The 15,950-nt window shown below is 43.9% G+C and overlaps 2 protein-coding genes across 2 annotated transcripts in view; both read right to left on the bottom strand.

Moving 5' to 3' along the window:
- The window catches only part of LIN9 (lin-9 DREAM MuvB core complex component), a 39,084-nt gene extending 35,777 nt beyond the window's left edge, over positions 1-3,307 (bottom strand). The window contains exon 1 of the mRNA XM_039569882.1: positions 3,229-3,307. Within this exon, the coding sequence (XP_039425816.1) occupies positions 3,229-3,307 (79 nt within the window). The remainder of the gene's footprint in view (positions 1-3,228) is intronic.
- A 5,831-nt stretch (positions 3,308-9,138) lies between these two features.
- PARP1 (poly(ADP-ribose) polymerase 1) overlaps positions 9,139-15,950 on the bottom strand; it is a 32,846-nt gene continuing 26,034 nt past the window's right edge. The window contains exons 16-23 of the mRNA XM_039569079.1: positions 15,559-15,681; positions 14,919-15,047; positions 14,142-14,240; positions 13,428-13,580; positions 13,015-13,142; positions 12,582-12,643; positions 11,409-11,523; positions 9,139-9,979 (exon numbers count right to left, since the gene is read on the bottom strand). Coding sequence (XP_039425013.1) covers positions 9,898-9,979; positions 11,409-11,523; positions 12,582-12,643; positions 13,015-13,142; positions 13,428-13,580; positions 14,142-14,240; positions 14,919-15,047; positions 15,559-15,681 — 891 coding nt within the window. The 3' untranslated portion in view covers positions 9,139-9,897. The remainder of the gene's footprint in view (positions 9,980-11,408; positions 11,524-12,581; positions 12,644-13,014; positions 13,143-13,427; positions 13,581-14,141; positions 14,241-14,918; positions 15,048-15,558; positions 15,682-15,950) is intronic.

Below are 15,950 nucleotides of genomic sequence, written 5' to 3' on the forward strand. Positions count from 1 at the left end.
TGGGCACCAACCCAACAGTCTGCAGAAACAAATTTTTTGTCTTCAAAATACAAATCAAACTATTAGTATTTGAAGCACTTCTGCAATTGGGACCTTTAATATTCTGGACTTTTTCAGCAAAAGGATTTGCCATAGATTTGTTCTTTTTTTCACCTGCATCCCAAATTAATATATGCCTCTTCCCTGGCAGCACAGGAAAGGCCTCAAACTACAAGAAATGCACATAAACGTATGCACCATTTCAGGCTGTCAGTGTGAACCCTCTTACTGTTTTATATGGACGGAATTCCAGCTTTAGAGAGGAACAGCATAGTAACTTTATCAGATAAAACAAGCACATATCACAAGAGAGAACCATGTGCATTACATTCACCTCACTCCTGGGTTAGGGAACAGTCACTGCCCAGCTGCATTACAGAACCTGCCAGAGGGCAAGTAGGTGCTATTAGAATACTCTGGGACAAATTCCACTTCATCAGACATCCAATCTGAAAGTAAAACTGTGTAGTTCTTACCATACAGCAAAATGTCAGTTTTCTTGTCACCCAGCTATGGTGTGTTTACCTATAATTCTTTTTATGTGAAAACTCAGTTATGGTCTACTACTTTACTATAAACTAAGTTGCAGAAAATTCACAGGGGTGATACATAAATCACAAAGTCTCTTAATCATGAACTATTGCAACTTTTTTAGGAACTTATTTTTATACCATAAGGAATATTCCAAAACCAATTTTGCAATGCTTACTGTTATTATCCTTTATATATTAAGCTGCAGACTGAGAGCTGCATGAAGTCAGTGTTAAATTAGTCAGGACTAAGTTTACATCTTCATTTTAAGTATGGGACTGGAAATGAAAGAACTATGTGTGGCAGTAATTAGCATAATTTGAAAACATCCAGATCACCAAAACTGGATAGGAGAGGAATGGAACCACAAGGCAAACACTCATTGAAACATTCACAGTTCTAGCAGCTCAGCAATGCTACAGAAAACATGAAGCTCCCTATCTGATGGAAAATACCCCCAACCTGCACCAAACTTAGGTAAATACAAACCTTAAGGTCAAGATCAGCACAGCAGAAGCTTACTACCTTCACAACCAACCACACTGTCTGCTTCACATGCCAAACAGAGACTGTAACACTGGCACTGCTGGCAAGCGTCTCCACCATAGCCCAATCCTAAGGGAAACTGAGTCACACACTCTACTATGGTATCTGCTACCATGAAGTGCCAGACCTGTCAAACCTTCCTGATGTCACCGCAGGCAATATAAAGGAGACAGAGAAGAAAAAATTATTTTTCATACTTCACATTAACTTCTTGAAACACACAGTACTTTCTCTGGAAAATGGGCAAGGCGAATGGAGGAACAGTAACTTAAACATCATCCATTCTAGTGAACAGGGAAAGTTCATTTAATAAGCAATGAACCGCTGCTAATTATTAATTACAGTCGTGTCAATTGGTCCATGACTTGTATTAATCAGTCTTTAAATGCAGCACAGCGTCCACTGTGCGACTGAGCTGCACCAAGTCGGGAGTGTCAGCTTTATCCATAATTTATGACGATCCTCCATAAATCTGTTCAGTTAACATAATGACACTGGCCGTGTGGGCACATTAACCAATTTTTCTCCTGACAGTTGTTGGAGCTGTAACAAAGAGCCACACTGAGTAGCCAGAGAGTCTTTGGATACAGAAAGAGTTGGTATCTTGATGAACTTGCCCGGTGCTGGACAAAACAGTGTCACCAAAAGATGTCTACCCCATGCTGTGCACATCTATTGAAACTAGTAAATGCCCTAGTTTTAGCTTGGCAGGAGTTCACAGTTTGTAAGAGGACATTATCAAGATGGAATCTAGACACATTTTACATTGAATAATGTAAATGTTACAATGAATGTAACATTCAAGTACTTTGTGCATGAATCCACATATACAGCAACACATGTCTGGTTTTTATCTACACTAAGTTTTTATCTAATCCTTGTGCTCATTGAAAACAACACCCACACAAGCCCTATGGAGATCCCAGAATCACCGAGGTTAAAAAAGACCCGAGACCATCGAGTCCAACCTTTAACAAAACACCATCACATCAACTAGACCATGGCATTGAGTGCCACATCCAGTCTTTCCTTAAACACCTCCATGGACAGTGACTCCACCACCTCCCTGGGCAGTCCATTCCAATGCCCAATCACCCCTCCAGTGAAGAAATCCCTCCTAACATTCAATCTAAACTTCCCCTGATGAATCTTGAGATTATGCCCTCTCATTTGTTGCCTGGGAGAAGAGGCGAATCCCGACCTGGCTACACTCTCCTTTCAGGAAGCTGTAGAGTGTGATAAGGTCATTCCTGAGGCTCCCCTTCTCCAGGCTAAGCACCCGCAGCCCCCTTAGCTGCTCTTCAAAAGACTCATGCTCCAGTCCCTTCCCCAGCTCTGTTGCCTTTTTCTGGACGTGCTCCAGCACCTCCATGTCCTCCTAGCAGTGAGGGGCCCAGAACTGGACACAGCACTCGAGGTGCAGGTATACAGATCTGTATGCATGAGAACACATGTTTACATACTGTCTTCCTGTACAGCCAGGTTTCTGCTGCCGACACACAACACAGGGTCTCTGAGCTCTTCCCTGCGCATTTATCAGTGCCCCCTAGGCACCGTGTGTGCACGCCCTGACCCCCAGCCCTGCGGAGCTGCTCACACCGTGCACAGTACGGGATACGAATACACGAGCCCTCCTTGCCCCCACGGGCGACAGCCGGGTCCGGAGCGCCGGGCAGCTCACCCCTTCCCCAGGACAGGACGCTCCTTCCCCCGCACTGCCCGACCCCCGCGGGCAGGGCGGGCTGTCACTGCGCCCCGCCCGGCTCCCGCTTCCCGCCCCGCCCGCCCGGCAGGTGCCGCCCGGGCGGGGCGGGGGGCCCAGCCCCGGCACCCCCGAGGGCAGCGGGGGTCGCACCCTCGGGCCGGAGCTCCCCGCCCGCCGCTCGGGCCGGGGCCTCGCCGGGGAGGGGCGGCGGCAGCGGCGGCGGCGGGGGGGTGGGGGGGGCCGGGCCGGCCCGGTTGCCAGGGAAGAGGCGCGGGCTCCGGCCCCGCACAGCGCCCGCGGCGGGAGGGAGGGAGCGAGTAAGGGAGGCGGGCGGACGGCGGGGCGCGGCGCGGGTGTCACGACGGGACGACGGGGCGGCGGGAGCGGGGGCACCGGTCCCTACTCACTCTCGTCAGGCAGCTGATCCAGCTCCGCCATCTTGAACGAGCCGCGCCGCTTTTTCAAAGGCTGCCTGGCGCGGGGCATTCTGGGGGAGGAGACGGGCGCGGGCGCGCGCGCGGGGCGGGGCCTCCTCCCGCGCGCCGTGAGGGGCCGGGCGGCGGGGCTGGCGCGGCGCTGCCGGGGGCAGGAGCGGGAACAGCGCCGTCACGGGAACCGAGCGGGACCGCACAGCCACAGTTAAAGAGCTGGAGTGGACATTATACTCGTTCCAGTCTCGTTCCAATCCCCTGCCACTGGCCGGGCACCTTCCACTAGCCCGGGTTGCTCAGAGCCCCCCTCCAAACTGGCTTTGAACACCTCCAGGGCTGGGCTAGCCACAGCTGCTCTGGGCAACCCGTCCCAGTGTCTCACCACCCTCCCAGTAAAGACTTTGTTCCTAATATCTAATCTATTTCCCCCTCTTTCAGTTTGTACCCATTACTCCTTGTCCTATCACTACTACAGTTCCTGACCGAGTCCCTCTCCAGCTTCCTTAGAGCTCCCCTTCAGGTACTGGAAGGTTGCTATGAGGTCTCCAGGCCTGAAGAGCCCCAACTTTCTGAGCCTGTCATCGTAGGGTAGGTGCTCCAGTCCTCTTATCACTGCCATGGTCCTCCTCTGGACTTGCTCCAGCAGCTCCCTGTCCTTATGATGTGGGATGAGGGGGAATGGGTGACTGGCAATTCAGGGTGGGGGGAAGGGGTGGAAGTGCTGGCTGTTACAAAGGGTCACCCCAAAGTAGCTGTGCTAGCTTTAAGTCTTTAAACAATCCCATTATATTATATCCATCCTCCTTCATTAAATAACAGCCTTTTGCTAAACTGTGCCTATTTTCCCTGTCGTCGCTTTTGACAAACAACTGCAAAGGTGAGGCTTCAGGAGGAGTAAGGGATCACAACAATCCCACCACAGCCAGCCCTGGCCCCGCTGTTACCGTCCATGGCACTCCTCCCAGGAGGCAGCTGAAATGCTCACCGAGCCCAAGGCCTGAAGGTCAAGGTCTCGCTTGTTCTCACCCAGTGCCAGGGAAAGCCAACAAACCCCTGACAGTGGGTGGTTGTTGCCTAACAAACTCCTTGTCTTGTCCTACCCTCCACCATCTGACCCCTGAAAGCTTTTTTCAAGCAGCAGCAGTGGGTTTTTTGGTGTAGTTTTCTTAGATCTCTGGACCACAGTGAATTTTAAAGCTTCTGCATCAAGAAATGTAAGCGTGGAGATACTATCATGAACCACAAGCACATTAATTGCTCATGGACCAGACTCTTTACATAGGTTTGGCTTTGATAACGGTATCTACTACTACTTATACCAAACAAAATTCCCTTTTTATATATATAAATAAATATGAAATTGCACATTGAGCTTCAAAATAAATAAACAGTGTATCTTAGTCAAGGCTAAGTTTGTGTCACATCTTAAACATATTGCCAAGAGCACAGTGCACAGTAATGCAAAATGCTATGCCTGGTTGTATGCAACTCTTTGAAAGCACCTAGGTGAAACCAAAGATTCTACAAAATACAGAATATGCATATCTTGGGACATAGAATAGAGTTTAATTTGTGTTTTTAATTTGCTAATGAACTCAGATGACTAGGCACTCTAGCAGGTTGAGAGGGGCAGGATATAGGTCATGTTATTAAACAATTTTAAATACACAAATAAATAAAATCAATGCTGCCCTTGTGCTCAAGGGGAAAAAAGCCAGTTTCTAAGTGAAGAAACAAACTGAGTGAAATGCTTTAGAAATTCTCCTCAGGGCTTTCTATGTACATTGTAGCAGAGCTAAAAAAAGAGAAAAAAATAAAAAAAAAAAAAAAGAAAAAAGAAAATACAAAGCCTAGCTTGCACTTCCAGCCCCCTTTTCAGGTCATTTTGAAAGGCTGTTTAAACAGCCTTCCCTCCCCATAGCCCCCAAAGGGCCTAAGACACTTCAGTCAGAGCTTTCCATACTGCACAGCTCCAAAGAAAGCTGCTACGGGAGACAGATATAAAGCACTGTAGGCACAACTAAAGAAACTAATAACAAAACACAACTAAGCAGTAATCTGTGCTATTTCAAACACCAACTTCTCCCCCCAAAAAACATTAAACCCTGCACAGTTTTCCCCTTTTATTAAAACATCTCCACCACCCAAAAGGCCTGACATGGACCAGGCCTTCCAGGCCCAGTTAAACAACGTGTTAATGACACTAATATTTCTCTGTATTTCAGCTACACTCCCCTTGTTCCAAGGGCTGTATGTTAATGCTCAGCTAAGACTGGCGACACTGAGACTTCCACAGTTGACAGAAGACACTGATCACCAGCGAGGTTTTTGCTGCTGTGCTTTGTAAACCTTGTCATCAGCTCTGGCTGCACTGAAAGCAGTGCTGCCCAGAGCCACTCTGATGCTACAGCTTTCCCTGAGCAAGGGCTTTGCAGGGGAGGGATGAGAAGTTTTCTACAACACGATCACATTTTGCAACAGTCCTCAAGAGTGCATTTCTACAAGGGAAAGAGGAAAAAGGAATCAAAGAAACTCAATGCCTTTCAGGGAGTCTTTGTAAACTGTGATAAAACTGGATAAACTAGATGAAAAAGGTAAGAGAGATTTGCCCCCTCCCAAATGTCTGTTGCCAATCATCTCACAAATTAACAGGTGTAAAGGAAGAATTCAGCTCCCAACAGCATGATGATGATTATTCCTTCATTTCATTCCAACAGCTGCATTTGAAAAATATTTAACAGAAGCCAGTAGCACTCACCGTGTTGAAAGGGTAACAATCAACACTTATTACGATTCCTGGATAAAGGACCTTTTACATCTTGGCCTTCAATGAATGCTGCAGTATCTCTGTGTTCTGGTTTTTCGTTTGTCCTGTGCTCGCTGTTTCCAAGTCACACAAACATGACCCCATTGGACAAACCCCAGCCAGGGCCATTTGTCAGTGTGCACACAAATACACAACATTTTCAGTGCATCCCTTTACCATTCTGGCAAATTTGCATTTTGCACTTGGGCAACATGGAAATGACACAACTCTTCTGACAGACAGGCAGGGTGACTAAAAACATCCGTGCTCGCTGCCAACAACGTGCCCTAGATGCTGCTGACTCACCTGCCTGACACGGCGGGAGGGAGGTCTCTAAACTGGCTGCACTGCTGCCATTTGCTCTCACCAGGGTCACGTTAGGCAACTGCTCCTAATGGTGTGTGCCAAAATGCTGCAGAGAGCACTCCACACTCCCATTGCTGCTCAGTTGCTGCAGATGATATTAAGAAATGGGCTACACCACCTACTGACCAATGCATTCAGAGTCCTGTCAGCATGGAGCAGGTAGTGCTGCGTCCAGGGGGCGGGAGACAGCTACGCTGTCATTTTCTCATCTCCCCTAACCAGGCCCTGGCAGTAGGAAGAAAAGCACAGACAGCTGGCAGAAGAGTGTGCTCTTTAGCCACTGAAGCACCCTCTTGTGAAGTCTGAGTCCTGCTGCATTAATCACATTATGAAATTAGACTTTGTAACGAGGGGGCAAGGGAAGCAGTAGTTTCCCCTTTGAGCTGTTGGGAAGTCATTTTCTTCTCACCCTGCCTGTCCCTGTGTATCTCACTTCTGTGGAAGTGACCTGCAAGGCCCACAGGCCCACATGCTACCTTCACACCAGAGCAAATGAAAATCATCACAGCAACGTGGCTGGGACCTACATCTGCATTTCTTCTCACAGGTGCCACTTCATCTCCAAAATGACAATTTCTGGAGAAGGAGCCTGGCATTAACTTGAAAGTCAAAGCACACACAAGCACACATCTTGTTCAGATACATGTACTCCACAACAGCGGAAACTATTTTTATGGGCATAACAGGAGCCTAAGTATAATGGACTAAGTTAGGGGGCTCAACACATACATAAAAGCAATTCAGGCAAAACACTAAGTGGGATATAAATTGGCTACAATAACATTTCAGCAGACAATTATGTCATTATATTCCCAAAATTCACAGTGAGGTCTGTAACAGTCTTCCAGAAAGCAAGCTGAAGCAGAGACCTCAGTAGTTACAAACACTACAGGCCTCGTTTAAGAACAGGAGTACAATTATTTATGGTATTGAGAAACTTTGTGTGTCCAGAGGTCTTTTTTGTATAGAAATTATTTGTTTGGGGGTTCCCCCCTCCCCGCCTTTCCTCTGATTAGAAACTGAAGGGGGACAGGGGCAGAATGTCATCATTTTATGGCCTAAATACTAGGTTGGTTGTGCTCTAATTTTTTTTCTCAGCCACTTCTTTCCTGCATGAATTCAGGCAAGTCACTAAGAATTTACACTGCCTGCCAACCAGTAAGCCTAGGCTGGCTTCCTTCAGTTAACTGCATGGACTGTCTTAATGTTTGTGAGCTGTTGTACAACAGGGCCTGCAGCCATGCTAAATAAAGATAAAATGGTTAAATATTTATAAAATGCTGCTTTTGGTAGTTTAACATTTAGATCAGAAGCCATTCCTCAACATGCCCCCCCTGAAAAAAGCAGAGGATGTCATGGGACCTAATGTCTTGACAACTCACTCCTTTCAAGTGCTTTTGACAGAAATGGGGCTACCTATTCATCCAGCTCTGCTGTGTGCTCGTATTCCCAAAGCAGTGCCTTCAGTGGTTGTCACCGTGCTGCTCTTCCCAGCCTGGCCCCAGGGAGAGGCTGTCCATCCGCTGGGTCTGGCGGCACCAGTGCCCGCTTCCAGGAGAGTGGATCTGCTCCACGGTCAAACAAGCTGGCAGCAGAAGCAGTGCCTGAATTCACATCAGATTTCACAGCAGGACGGTCATGGGGCTCTCCTACAGCCCCCAAAGGGCACCTGCTGCCTCTTCAGAAAGGCCTGTATCTTTTCCTGCCATATTTGCGAGGTTAGGGACAGCTTGGGATGTACGTGCTTGTGCTGCAATTATAACTGAGCACTACATACACAGCACAAAGCACTCCTACTGCTGCTTGGGTTGGAGCAACAGGGAACTTTCAGCCACCTCTAGTACAGGCGACAGAGGGAGCATCAAAATCAGCTGCCTTCTACTCCTGGTCCCAAACGGAACTGTTAACTGCTTCTTTTGAGGGGGAAAAATATCTATCTCATAACTAAATTGAACATGTTCTCACGTTCTCTTTCAGAGACTGACAAGATCATACTTAAGAGCCTGACCAAAAGGGTTTTTTGGAAGCAAAACAATGATTAGCCACCGGTTAAGCTACTTAAGAGGCAGAAGACAGGCCACTCTCCTTACTTCCTCTTAAAATCCATTATCACCAACCTCAATCAGTTTTTTCTGTTGAGCTGTCCTCAAGCCATACAACTTACCCAGTGCTTCCACATTTCCTTCTCTCCCTTACAGCAGCTTTGTTTTCCATCTATCACTCTTCATCCTCCTCTCCTTCAAGGGCCCTGGAAAGACCTGCACCATTAGCAACCACTTTGGCTTCAAACTCCTTTTACAACAGGCCCTGGGACACAACAACATTTTAGGAAATGGGTCTGCTGTTTCCACACAGGCTGCTAGAGAGTGAAGTCAGAACCATCAGAATGGGCTTGAACTGTCCCTTTCTTGGGAATTAGCCATCACTTTCCCTAAAGCCTCAGGGAAATCAGTAATTTTTGAAGAGAACAATCTGATGTTGTTCTATGGTTAAGTGCTCCCATACTGCTCAATGACTGATGGAAAGTGAGAAGTAACAAGTATCATGAAACACTGAAATTATCAGTTTGTATTGCTGTTTTGAGACAGGGATTTCAAGACCACCGACAGTGTAGCAACAGACCTCACCCCAGGTCTTGATGAACGAAGCTTGAGCCCAAACTCAACTTAGAGCTTTGTTAGGATGTGAGTCTACAACAACCAACTTACATCATGTTGAAGATAGGTATTTAAAGGAGGTTTATTTGGGCTAATACTAAATTCAAACAGCCACAAGCTCATTTTCCATGTTTACCACAGCAACTGTTGACAGATGAAGTCTCAGTGGAAAGTCCAAATTTTAATTTCACCATAACTTCCTGAAACATGACTACAGATTTCAATATTTGGCATTCGATCTTCAAGAGAGATACCATGTCTAAGAATACTCTACCAAATACATTTAAATTATGACTCAAAACCAAAACAATTTGGAAGTTTTGAAACATAAAGCTGTTAGTATGAAATTAGCTTTTATTCTTTTTTACCTCAAAATAAATGCACATTTATTGTTTATTCAAGTGAAAACTGAAAAAGAGTTTCTTAAACAAGGGGGGACCTTAACAGAGCAAGTATCACAAACATGCTCAAGTTTCTTCTCCTGCTCTTGCCCAGCTCTGTTTGGCTAAGAACACCAGATTAATTTCTTTTTTTCTTTCTTGTCAGTTTGGTCAATTAAAAGAAACACTTAAAGCACCAGAATTAGAAGCGGTATAAAACAAAACCAGGTACTCGTTCTCATCAGAATTCAGGTCCATGTATTGCCACACTTTTATATAAAAACTTTCACTAAGTGTTGTACTAAATAGGATTTAGTAATCTCTTCTGCAGTTTAGCTCTTGATATCTTGGTAAGAGAAGTCAATGCATAAGCATGTCAGAAGTCAAAGCTATAGTGTAACTACAGTATAACTCTAACAGGGCTTCTAAATACTGTTCACCAGAGTGATGTCTTATAGTTGAATTTCAGTTTCAACAGGTACTTCAGATTTACCTGAGCAACATCATACACAATATATCTGGGAAGAATGTCAAGGAATAATTACAGTAGTTGATATTAATAACACAGAAAAACCTCAAAACACAGCGAAACTTTACCTTTGAACTTATGTTACCATACAGATGCCTGTGTGATTAACCAGTTCTCAAACAACAAAACTTTAAATCTGACTTTTCCTTGAATCTGAAAATGTTTTATACAATAGTTAGGAACAAGCAATTAAGTCATTTAGAGAATGTGCAGCAGGAATCCTAAGTGACAGGCAGGTGAACCAACTTAAGTAAGGGGCCGTGCCTCCTGAAAATTATTTTTTGTCAGAGCAACATACATCTCTCTTTCTATCTAAGCAGAGAAGCCATGTAGCCTAGATGAGAGCTGCAGTTTCAGACCCAGCACTTACAATTATAATTGCAGTTCTGTTGCTACTTTCCAGCACAAAGTCATTAATGCCCTCTTAATTTCCCCCTAGAAAACCCAAACTGGAATCACAGAGAAGAGCTCTATAACGGTTGGCAGTGTTTGCACATTCTTATTTTTCCAGAGACAGTCCCAGCTCACCTATTTGTTTTGGAATGCGTTAGGCCACAAAACTTACCTCTAACCCTGAAGTGTAAAACAAAATAAATACACATCATGTTACCTCAACCAGCTAATATCAACTATACTGTAGTTCATCATCTGACAGATGCTGTATTTAAGAAAACTCAAGATAAAACCAGTATTGCCATGAGTTGTGTTGCCAATACTGCTTGTAGGAGGAAAACAGCTCACCAAGGCCAAAGGCAGTTTCTACAAACCCACAGATTTAATTACTGGGTTACCTGCTTCACTGGCAGTGAAGAGAGTGAGCTGGGACTTTAGACATCACTTATTTGTATTCTTATGACCTCTTGTGGATTTAAAGCACTAATTGATTTGGAAGCACTTCTGCCTAGAAAGAGACTTACTGGCTGTGTCTCTGATGGGCACTTGGGGCTTACCTCAACACTTGCAGAGGTTTGGGAAATACAAAAGATGTGTTGAGAGAGCGCAAGACCACAGAGCTGGCTGCCCCACCTCCTGCTGGCCAAGCTGGCCTGCCACAGCACCATGAAGAAGAAACCAGACTGGAGTGATGTGAAACCACAGGCTGCATTCCCCTCCCCTGTCCCTGGGCAAGACACTACAGGGCAGTGTTGCCTGGCCACTCCAATAGCTTTGGTATGGAGTCCTGTTGGGGAACAGCTATTGGTAGGTGCATTGTTTCCTTTTTTTGCAGAATGACAATTTAAGTGCAGCAACTGTAAAATCATCCCCCTTGCAGAAGAGATCGTCTGCAAATACTCCCCAAAGCAGATCTAAAACAAACAAAACACAGTGAGGCAAAACTCCCAACTGGCCTTAGTGAGGTCCTACAAACGTAGCAACATTCAAACACCGTGTGCAGCCAACGTAACAGCAAAGGATACTCATTATACAGAAGACAGGTATCATTAATTCCTGTGGAGATCCCATTCCCTAAGGGAACCTCTACACCACCAAGGGTGGTAGTGGCTGTGGGATCAGGCGCCGTTTTGCCCAAGCCTAGAAAGGGAAAACAACATTAGTTGCTAATCTAGAAGGCAAACACAGACTTTGCACAAATAGAAAATGACCCAGCCAGCCAAATACTACATCACATATACTGAAGTATCTTCAAAATAACACAAAGAATACAGTCTGTTTATTCAATTCAGCATCACCATCTTTATGGCAGTTGTACTCTGCTACCTTAAAAATGAGAATTTTACTTTCAGCTGTTAATTGTCTAATCTGTATGATCAAAGGTAAACCAGAAGAGATTTGTAGCTCTCATATCCTACCTCCATTAATGAAAACATGCACATCACAGGATTTTCAGACAAGTACAACAAACCAAGTCTTATTCTCGTTAACATTTTCAATATAAATCTGATTTGACATCCAGAAGCACGTAAGTAGTATGTATTGAAACAGGTGCTAAATCATATTTTATTCTATTTTAGGCAACTGATTTTTTAAGCCTCTCAAAATGAATAGTTTAAGAAAAGCCACTCATTACTGAAGATACTGTTCTTCACTCTCCCATCTTGGTAGAGAAGACAGTCACAATTACCATTTCTTTTGCTTGAATTAGACATCTAAGTCTTTTCTCTTATCTTCTTTTTCAATGTATGACACTTTTTGCAGATAGAAGTGTAACGAGAGCACTTGTTCCATCTGAACTTTTATTCTTAGCTTCTCCCTTCTGTCCAAGCTTCTAAGCCACTTTGAAAGCTAAACAATTATTCTTCTGGTATATTCATCTTTCTTCTAAAATACACAGTATTGTTACAATGAAAGCAAGTAAGAAGTTGGAGAATGCACTTTGTATTTTCTCCAGTGTAACATCAAATGAAAGTTTCCTCCTGAACTTCAGGCACCATCAGTCTTAACACTCAGAGTGTATTAACTTCAATCTTAGAACACCACATACACATCCTGATGCAACTAAAGGGCAACATTATGCAACTTCATAAAGGAAGTACAGCTAAGAAGTGACTATAGTTTTCTTCGCTAAGCAGAGAGCTACAACCCCATCTGCCATCAATTACAGATTACCAACGAGAACTACTAACGCTTACCTTTGACACTGTGTTTTCCCTTGGGCAATTTTGTGATGTGGGAGGCATTCTTTAGCTCATACCTGGACAGCACAAAGAACACACAATAGCACTTTACATTCATCTTAAACTATTCTGTTGAAAAAAAAAAAATCACAAATTTTTCAGGCTTCAGTTTATGATGAGTTAAAGTAAAGTTAATCTAAATTCTAGTCTTCTGGAACTCAACAGCCCTTATTTGTCTTGGTTACTAACTTTAATGATGTTGGCATTTTGTACAAGATTCAGCTAGACCTGCAACAATGGCTCTTATTTTAAGAAAAAACAAATCTTGTTTCTGAAGAAAAAACACATGCTTTTTCTTCACACTGAAGAGAAGGCTTGCAATCTTAGCATCACTCTCTATGAGGATGTATTAAGCACATTTGGCAAATACTCTTCCTAAGTTACTTACATATTTCCAAGGGCAACTTCTCCCAGTAGTACTAAACCGATGGGATCAGCTTGAGATGTGTGACAGTAGTTAGCACTCTTGGATACCATGTCTGCAAAATAGATGCCCTTCCCGAACATGTAGCCGGTCTGCAAGCAGGAATTAAATAAATAAATAAATAAATAAATAAAATGGGGGCAATAACACAAAGGCAGCATTGAATCCACCTGGCTGGGCTCCCAGGAGAGCAAAGCTGCAACTCAAGCTCTCGTGGACACCAGTGTGCAACCCACTCGGGGGACACAATGTTGTCTGAATGCTGGCAGGTAACACAGGGCCCTCCCCACACAGAAATTCCCTTATTTAAGTTGTCCCTGCCTGTGGCCATCTCTGGGCACAGGGGTGTTGGCAGCCAGAGAATCTGTTTCACCTACCACAGGAGCTTCAGGCGGAGCTATCCGCAGACCCTGCGAGAGGATGCCGGCGAAGTTGGTGGTGCGGGAGCCGTGCCACAGCAGCTGGCGGTTGTGAAGCTGCTTGAAGGGCTTGTAACGCTGGCTCTCTCCCTCACGCTCAATCCTGAAGATCTTCAGTTCAGAAGCGGACAGGAGGAAAAGAATAACTAAGCAAATAAACCGTTACCTTCATGCAACTCATCAGAGGGGAGAAAAAAAAATATCATCCGATCCGCAATGTACATTGATCTGCTAGGGAAATTGATCAGGATGGGTTTTAGTATTTGCAATTTGCTGTGCCATGCTAGCAAAAAAGAGGTAGCGGCAATCACACAAGTACTTGGTATTGATTACTTCTCCACCTTTTCTTCTGCATTTTCATGAGGCTCTATTTTTCTGAAAAAATCATTCAATGAACTAAGGCTCAATTTCAGATGATTACTCCTCCACCTTCCTTTTGAAGCAAATTAAATTAAAATAAATATACACGAAAGCAAAAACACCTCATTAAGCTTAGATTCATCTCTGCTTAGACTTTTGCTATTCTAATTAAAAGGAAATGTTCTATCAAATCATCCCCCAACAGAGGAAACTGGGTAAGCTACTCAAAAAATATAAGGCAATTGCAAACAAGCAAGTCAACTTAGGATAGTCCATCCTCCCAAAGATAAAGCCCAGTACTGCCCAGCTTACATCCACAACTTTGAGGTCATATGCGTTGTGCGTAGCAGCATGAGTGTTCTTCACATATTGTTTGATAATCTTGGCTTCTTCTGAATCTTTGTCAACAACCTGCAAAGAGGCAAATGAGAAGTTTCCTCAGCACACAAAGTAGCAGCCATCTTACAACATGACAACATCCACCCTATGCTTTCAACTGCCCCCTTTAAACCTCCTCCACCATTTAGGCGGAAATACATTCCTAGCTAGAATGTCTGAGAAAATGCTGGAAACTGAGATGATTTTCGATTCCACTACTCAAAGAAGGGTCAGCCAAGGACTGAGTCCAGTCAAGCTTTCAACACCTCCAAGAATAGAGCCTCTGTGGCCTCTCTGGGCAACCTCTTCCAGTGTTTGACCACTGCTAGAGTAAACAAATTAAAAAACCCAAAACAAACAACATCAACAACAAAAGCTTTCTCTTTTGTTTAAACACAAATGCCTATATTTCAATTTGTGCCCATTGCCTCTTGTCACTGAAGCCACTGAGGAAAGTTTGCCTCTGTCTTCTTTCCTTCCTTCTCCCATCAGGTATTCCTAGATATTGATACAATATCCCTTGAGCTTTCTTTTCTCCAGATCAAAACAGCTCAGCTCTTTCTGCATCTCCTTGAACACATGCTCCAGTTCCTTAACCCATCTCGGTGCCACTACATCTGTCCAGTTACAGCTGAGGTGATTTGTTTTGCTCCAAACTAACAGGACATCAGCTTATATTCACAGCCACTCTTTGCCTTTTATTTCATTTACCTTAATATCTGTTTTAAGCTTTTCATAGTTGATGTCAATTGGGTCTTTATCTCCATCTTCATTTCCACCTCTGAGAAGGCTGTAAGCAACCTCAATATCAAGTAAGTTGTCCAACATCTGCACTTTAGCCTGAAGGATTTAAATAGGTTATGTTATGTTACTTAGGCCTTTGACATTGTTCAGAGTAAGTCTGGGATACCCCAAATTTAAAAAGTTTATGACAATCACAGGCCACATGGTGCCATCTAATAACATAACAGCACTGTCTTTAAATACATATATGATGCCTGAAGACCTAAGGCATCATATATACACCCCAAAATATATTAAAATATACACACAGATATATACACGTAACATCTCTATCTTCTAATACCTTATGCATATAATTATTTACCCAGATATATGCACATAAACAAACAAAAAGAATCTGAAGAAAAATGAAGTTTAACCTCATGAAAGCATGAGGTTAAACTTGTTTTTCTTCAGAACATCTTTTTGTTTGTAAGGTTTGAACAGTTACTTTAACCTTGTGCTTTTATGAAGTTAAATAAGCGTTAAAACCTCACATATTCTCTATGCTAGATGTCTGACATCAAGACCTGTTGCCTGCCAACAACACACAGTTTCCACTCAATACCTGAATGTATTCCAAGTTATTTAGGAGAGGTGGCTTCTTCATCCCAAAGTCATGAGGAATCAGAGTATAGAAGCGGTTGGAGAGGTCCAAAATCTGGGATTCTGAACCACTGTCAGAAACTGCCTAGACAAGACAACAAGCACCAAAGAAAATTACTAAGTCTCCATAGCAATAAAAACACACAAGATACTTAAGGACTAACACAGGAGCAGCAATACAAACAGTGCTCGTGCTGAAACTCTCACAGGACTAAAAAGAGCAATTCTGTTCAAGTGTCTTGCATGCAGCAACCCACAGCATTTGCACAGAAATACACAGAATTGTGTATGAGAAAAATTCAATTGGGATTATGTTTCTGGAGCGCAAAATAAAGTCTTCAGGATCTGTAAGTG

The sequence above is a fragment of the Corvus cornix genome, chromosome 3 (genome assembly GCF_000738735.6).
Source record: "Corvus cornix cornix isolate S_Up_H32 chromosome 3, ASM73873v5, whole genome shotgun sequence".
Lineage (NCBI taxonomy): Eukaryota > Metazoa > Chordata > Aves > Passeriformes > Corvidae > Corvus > Corvus cornix.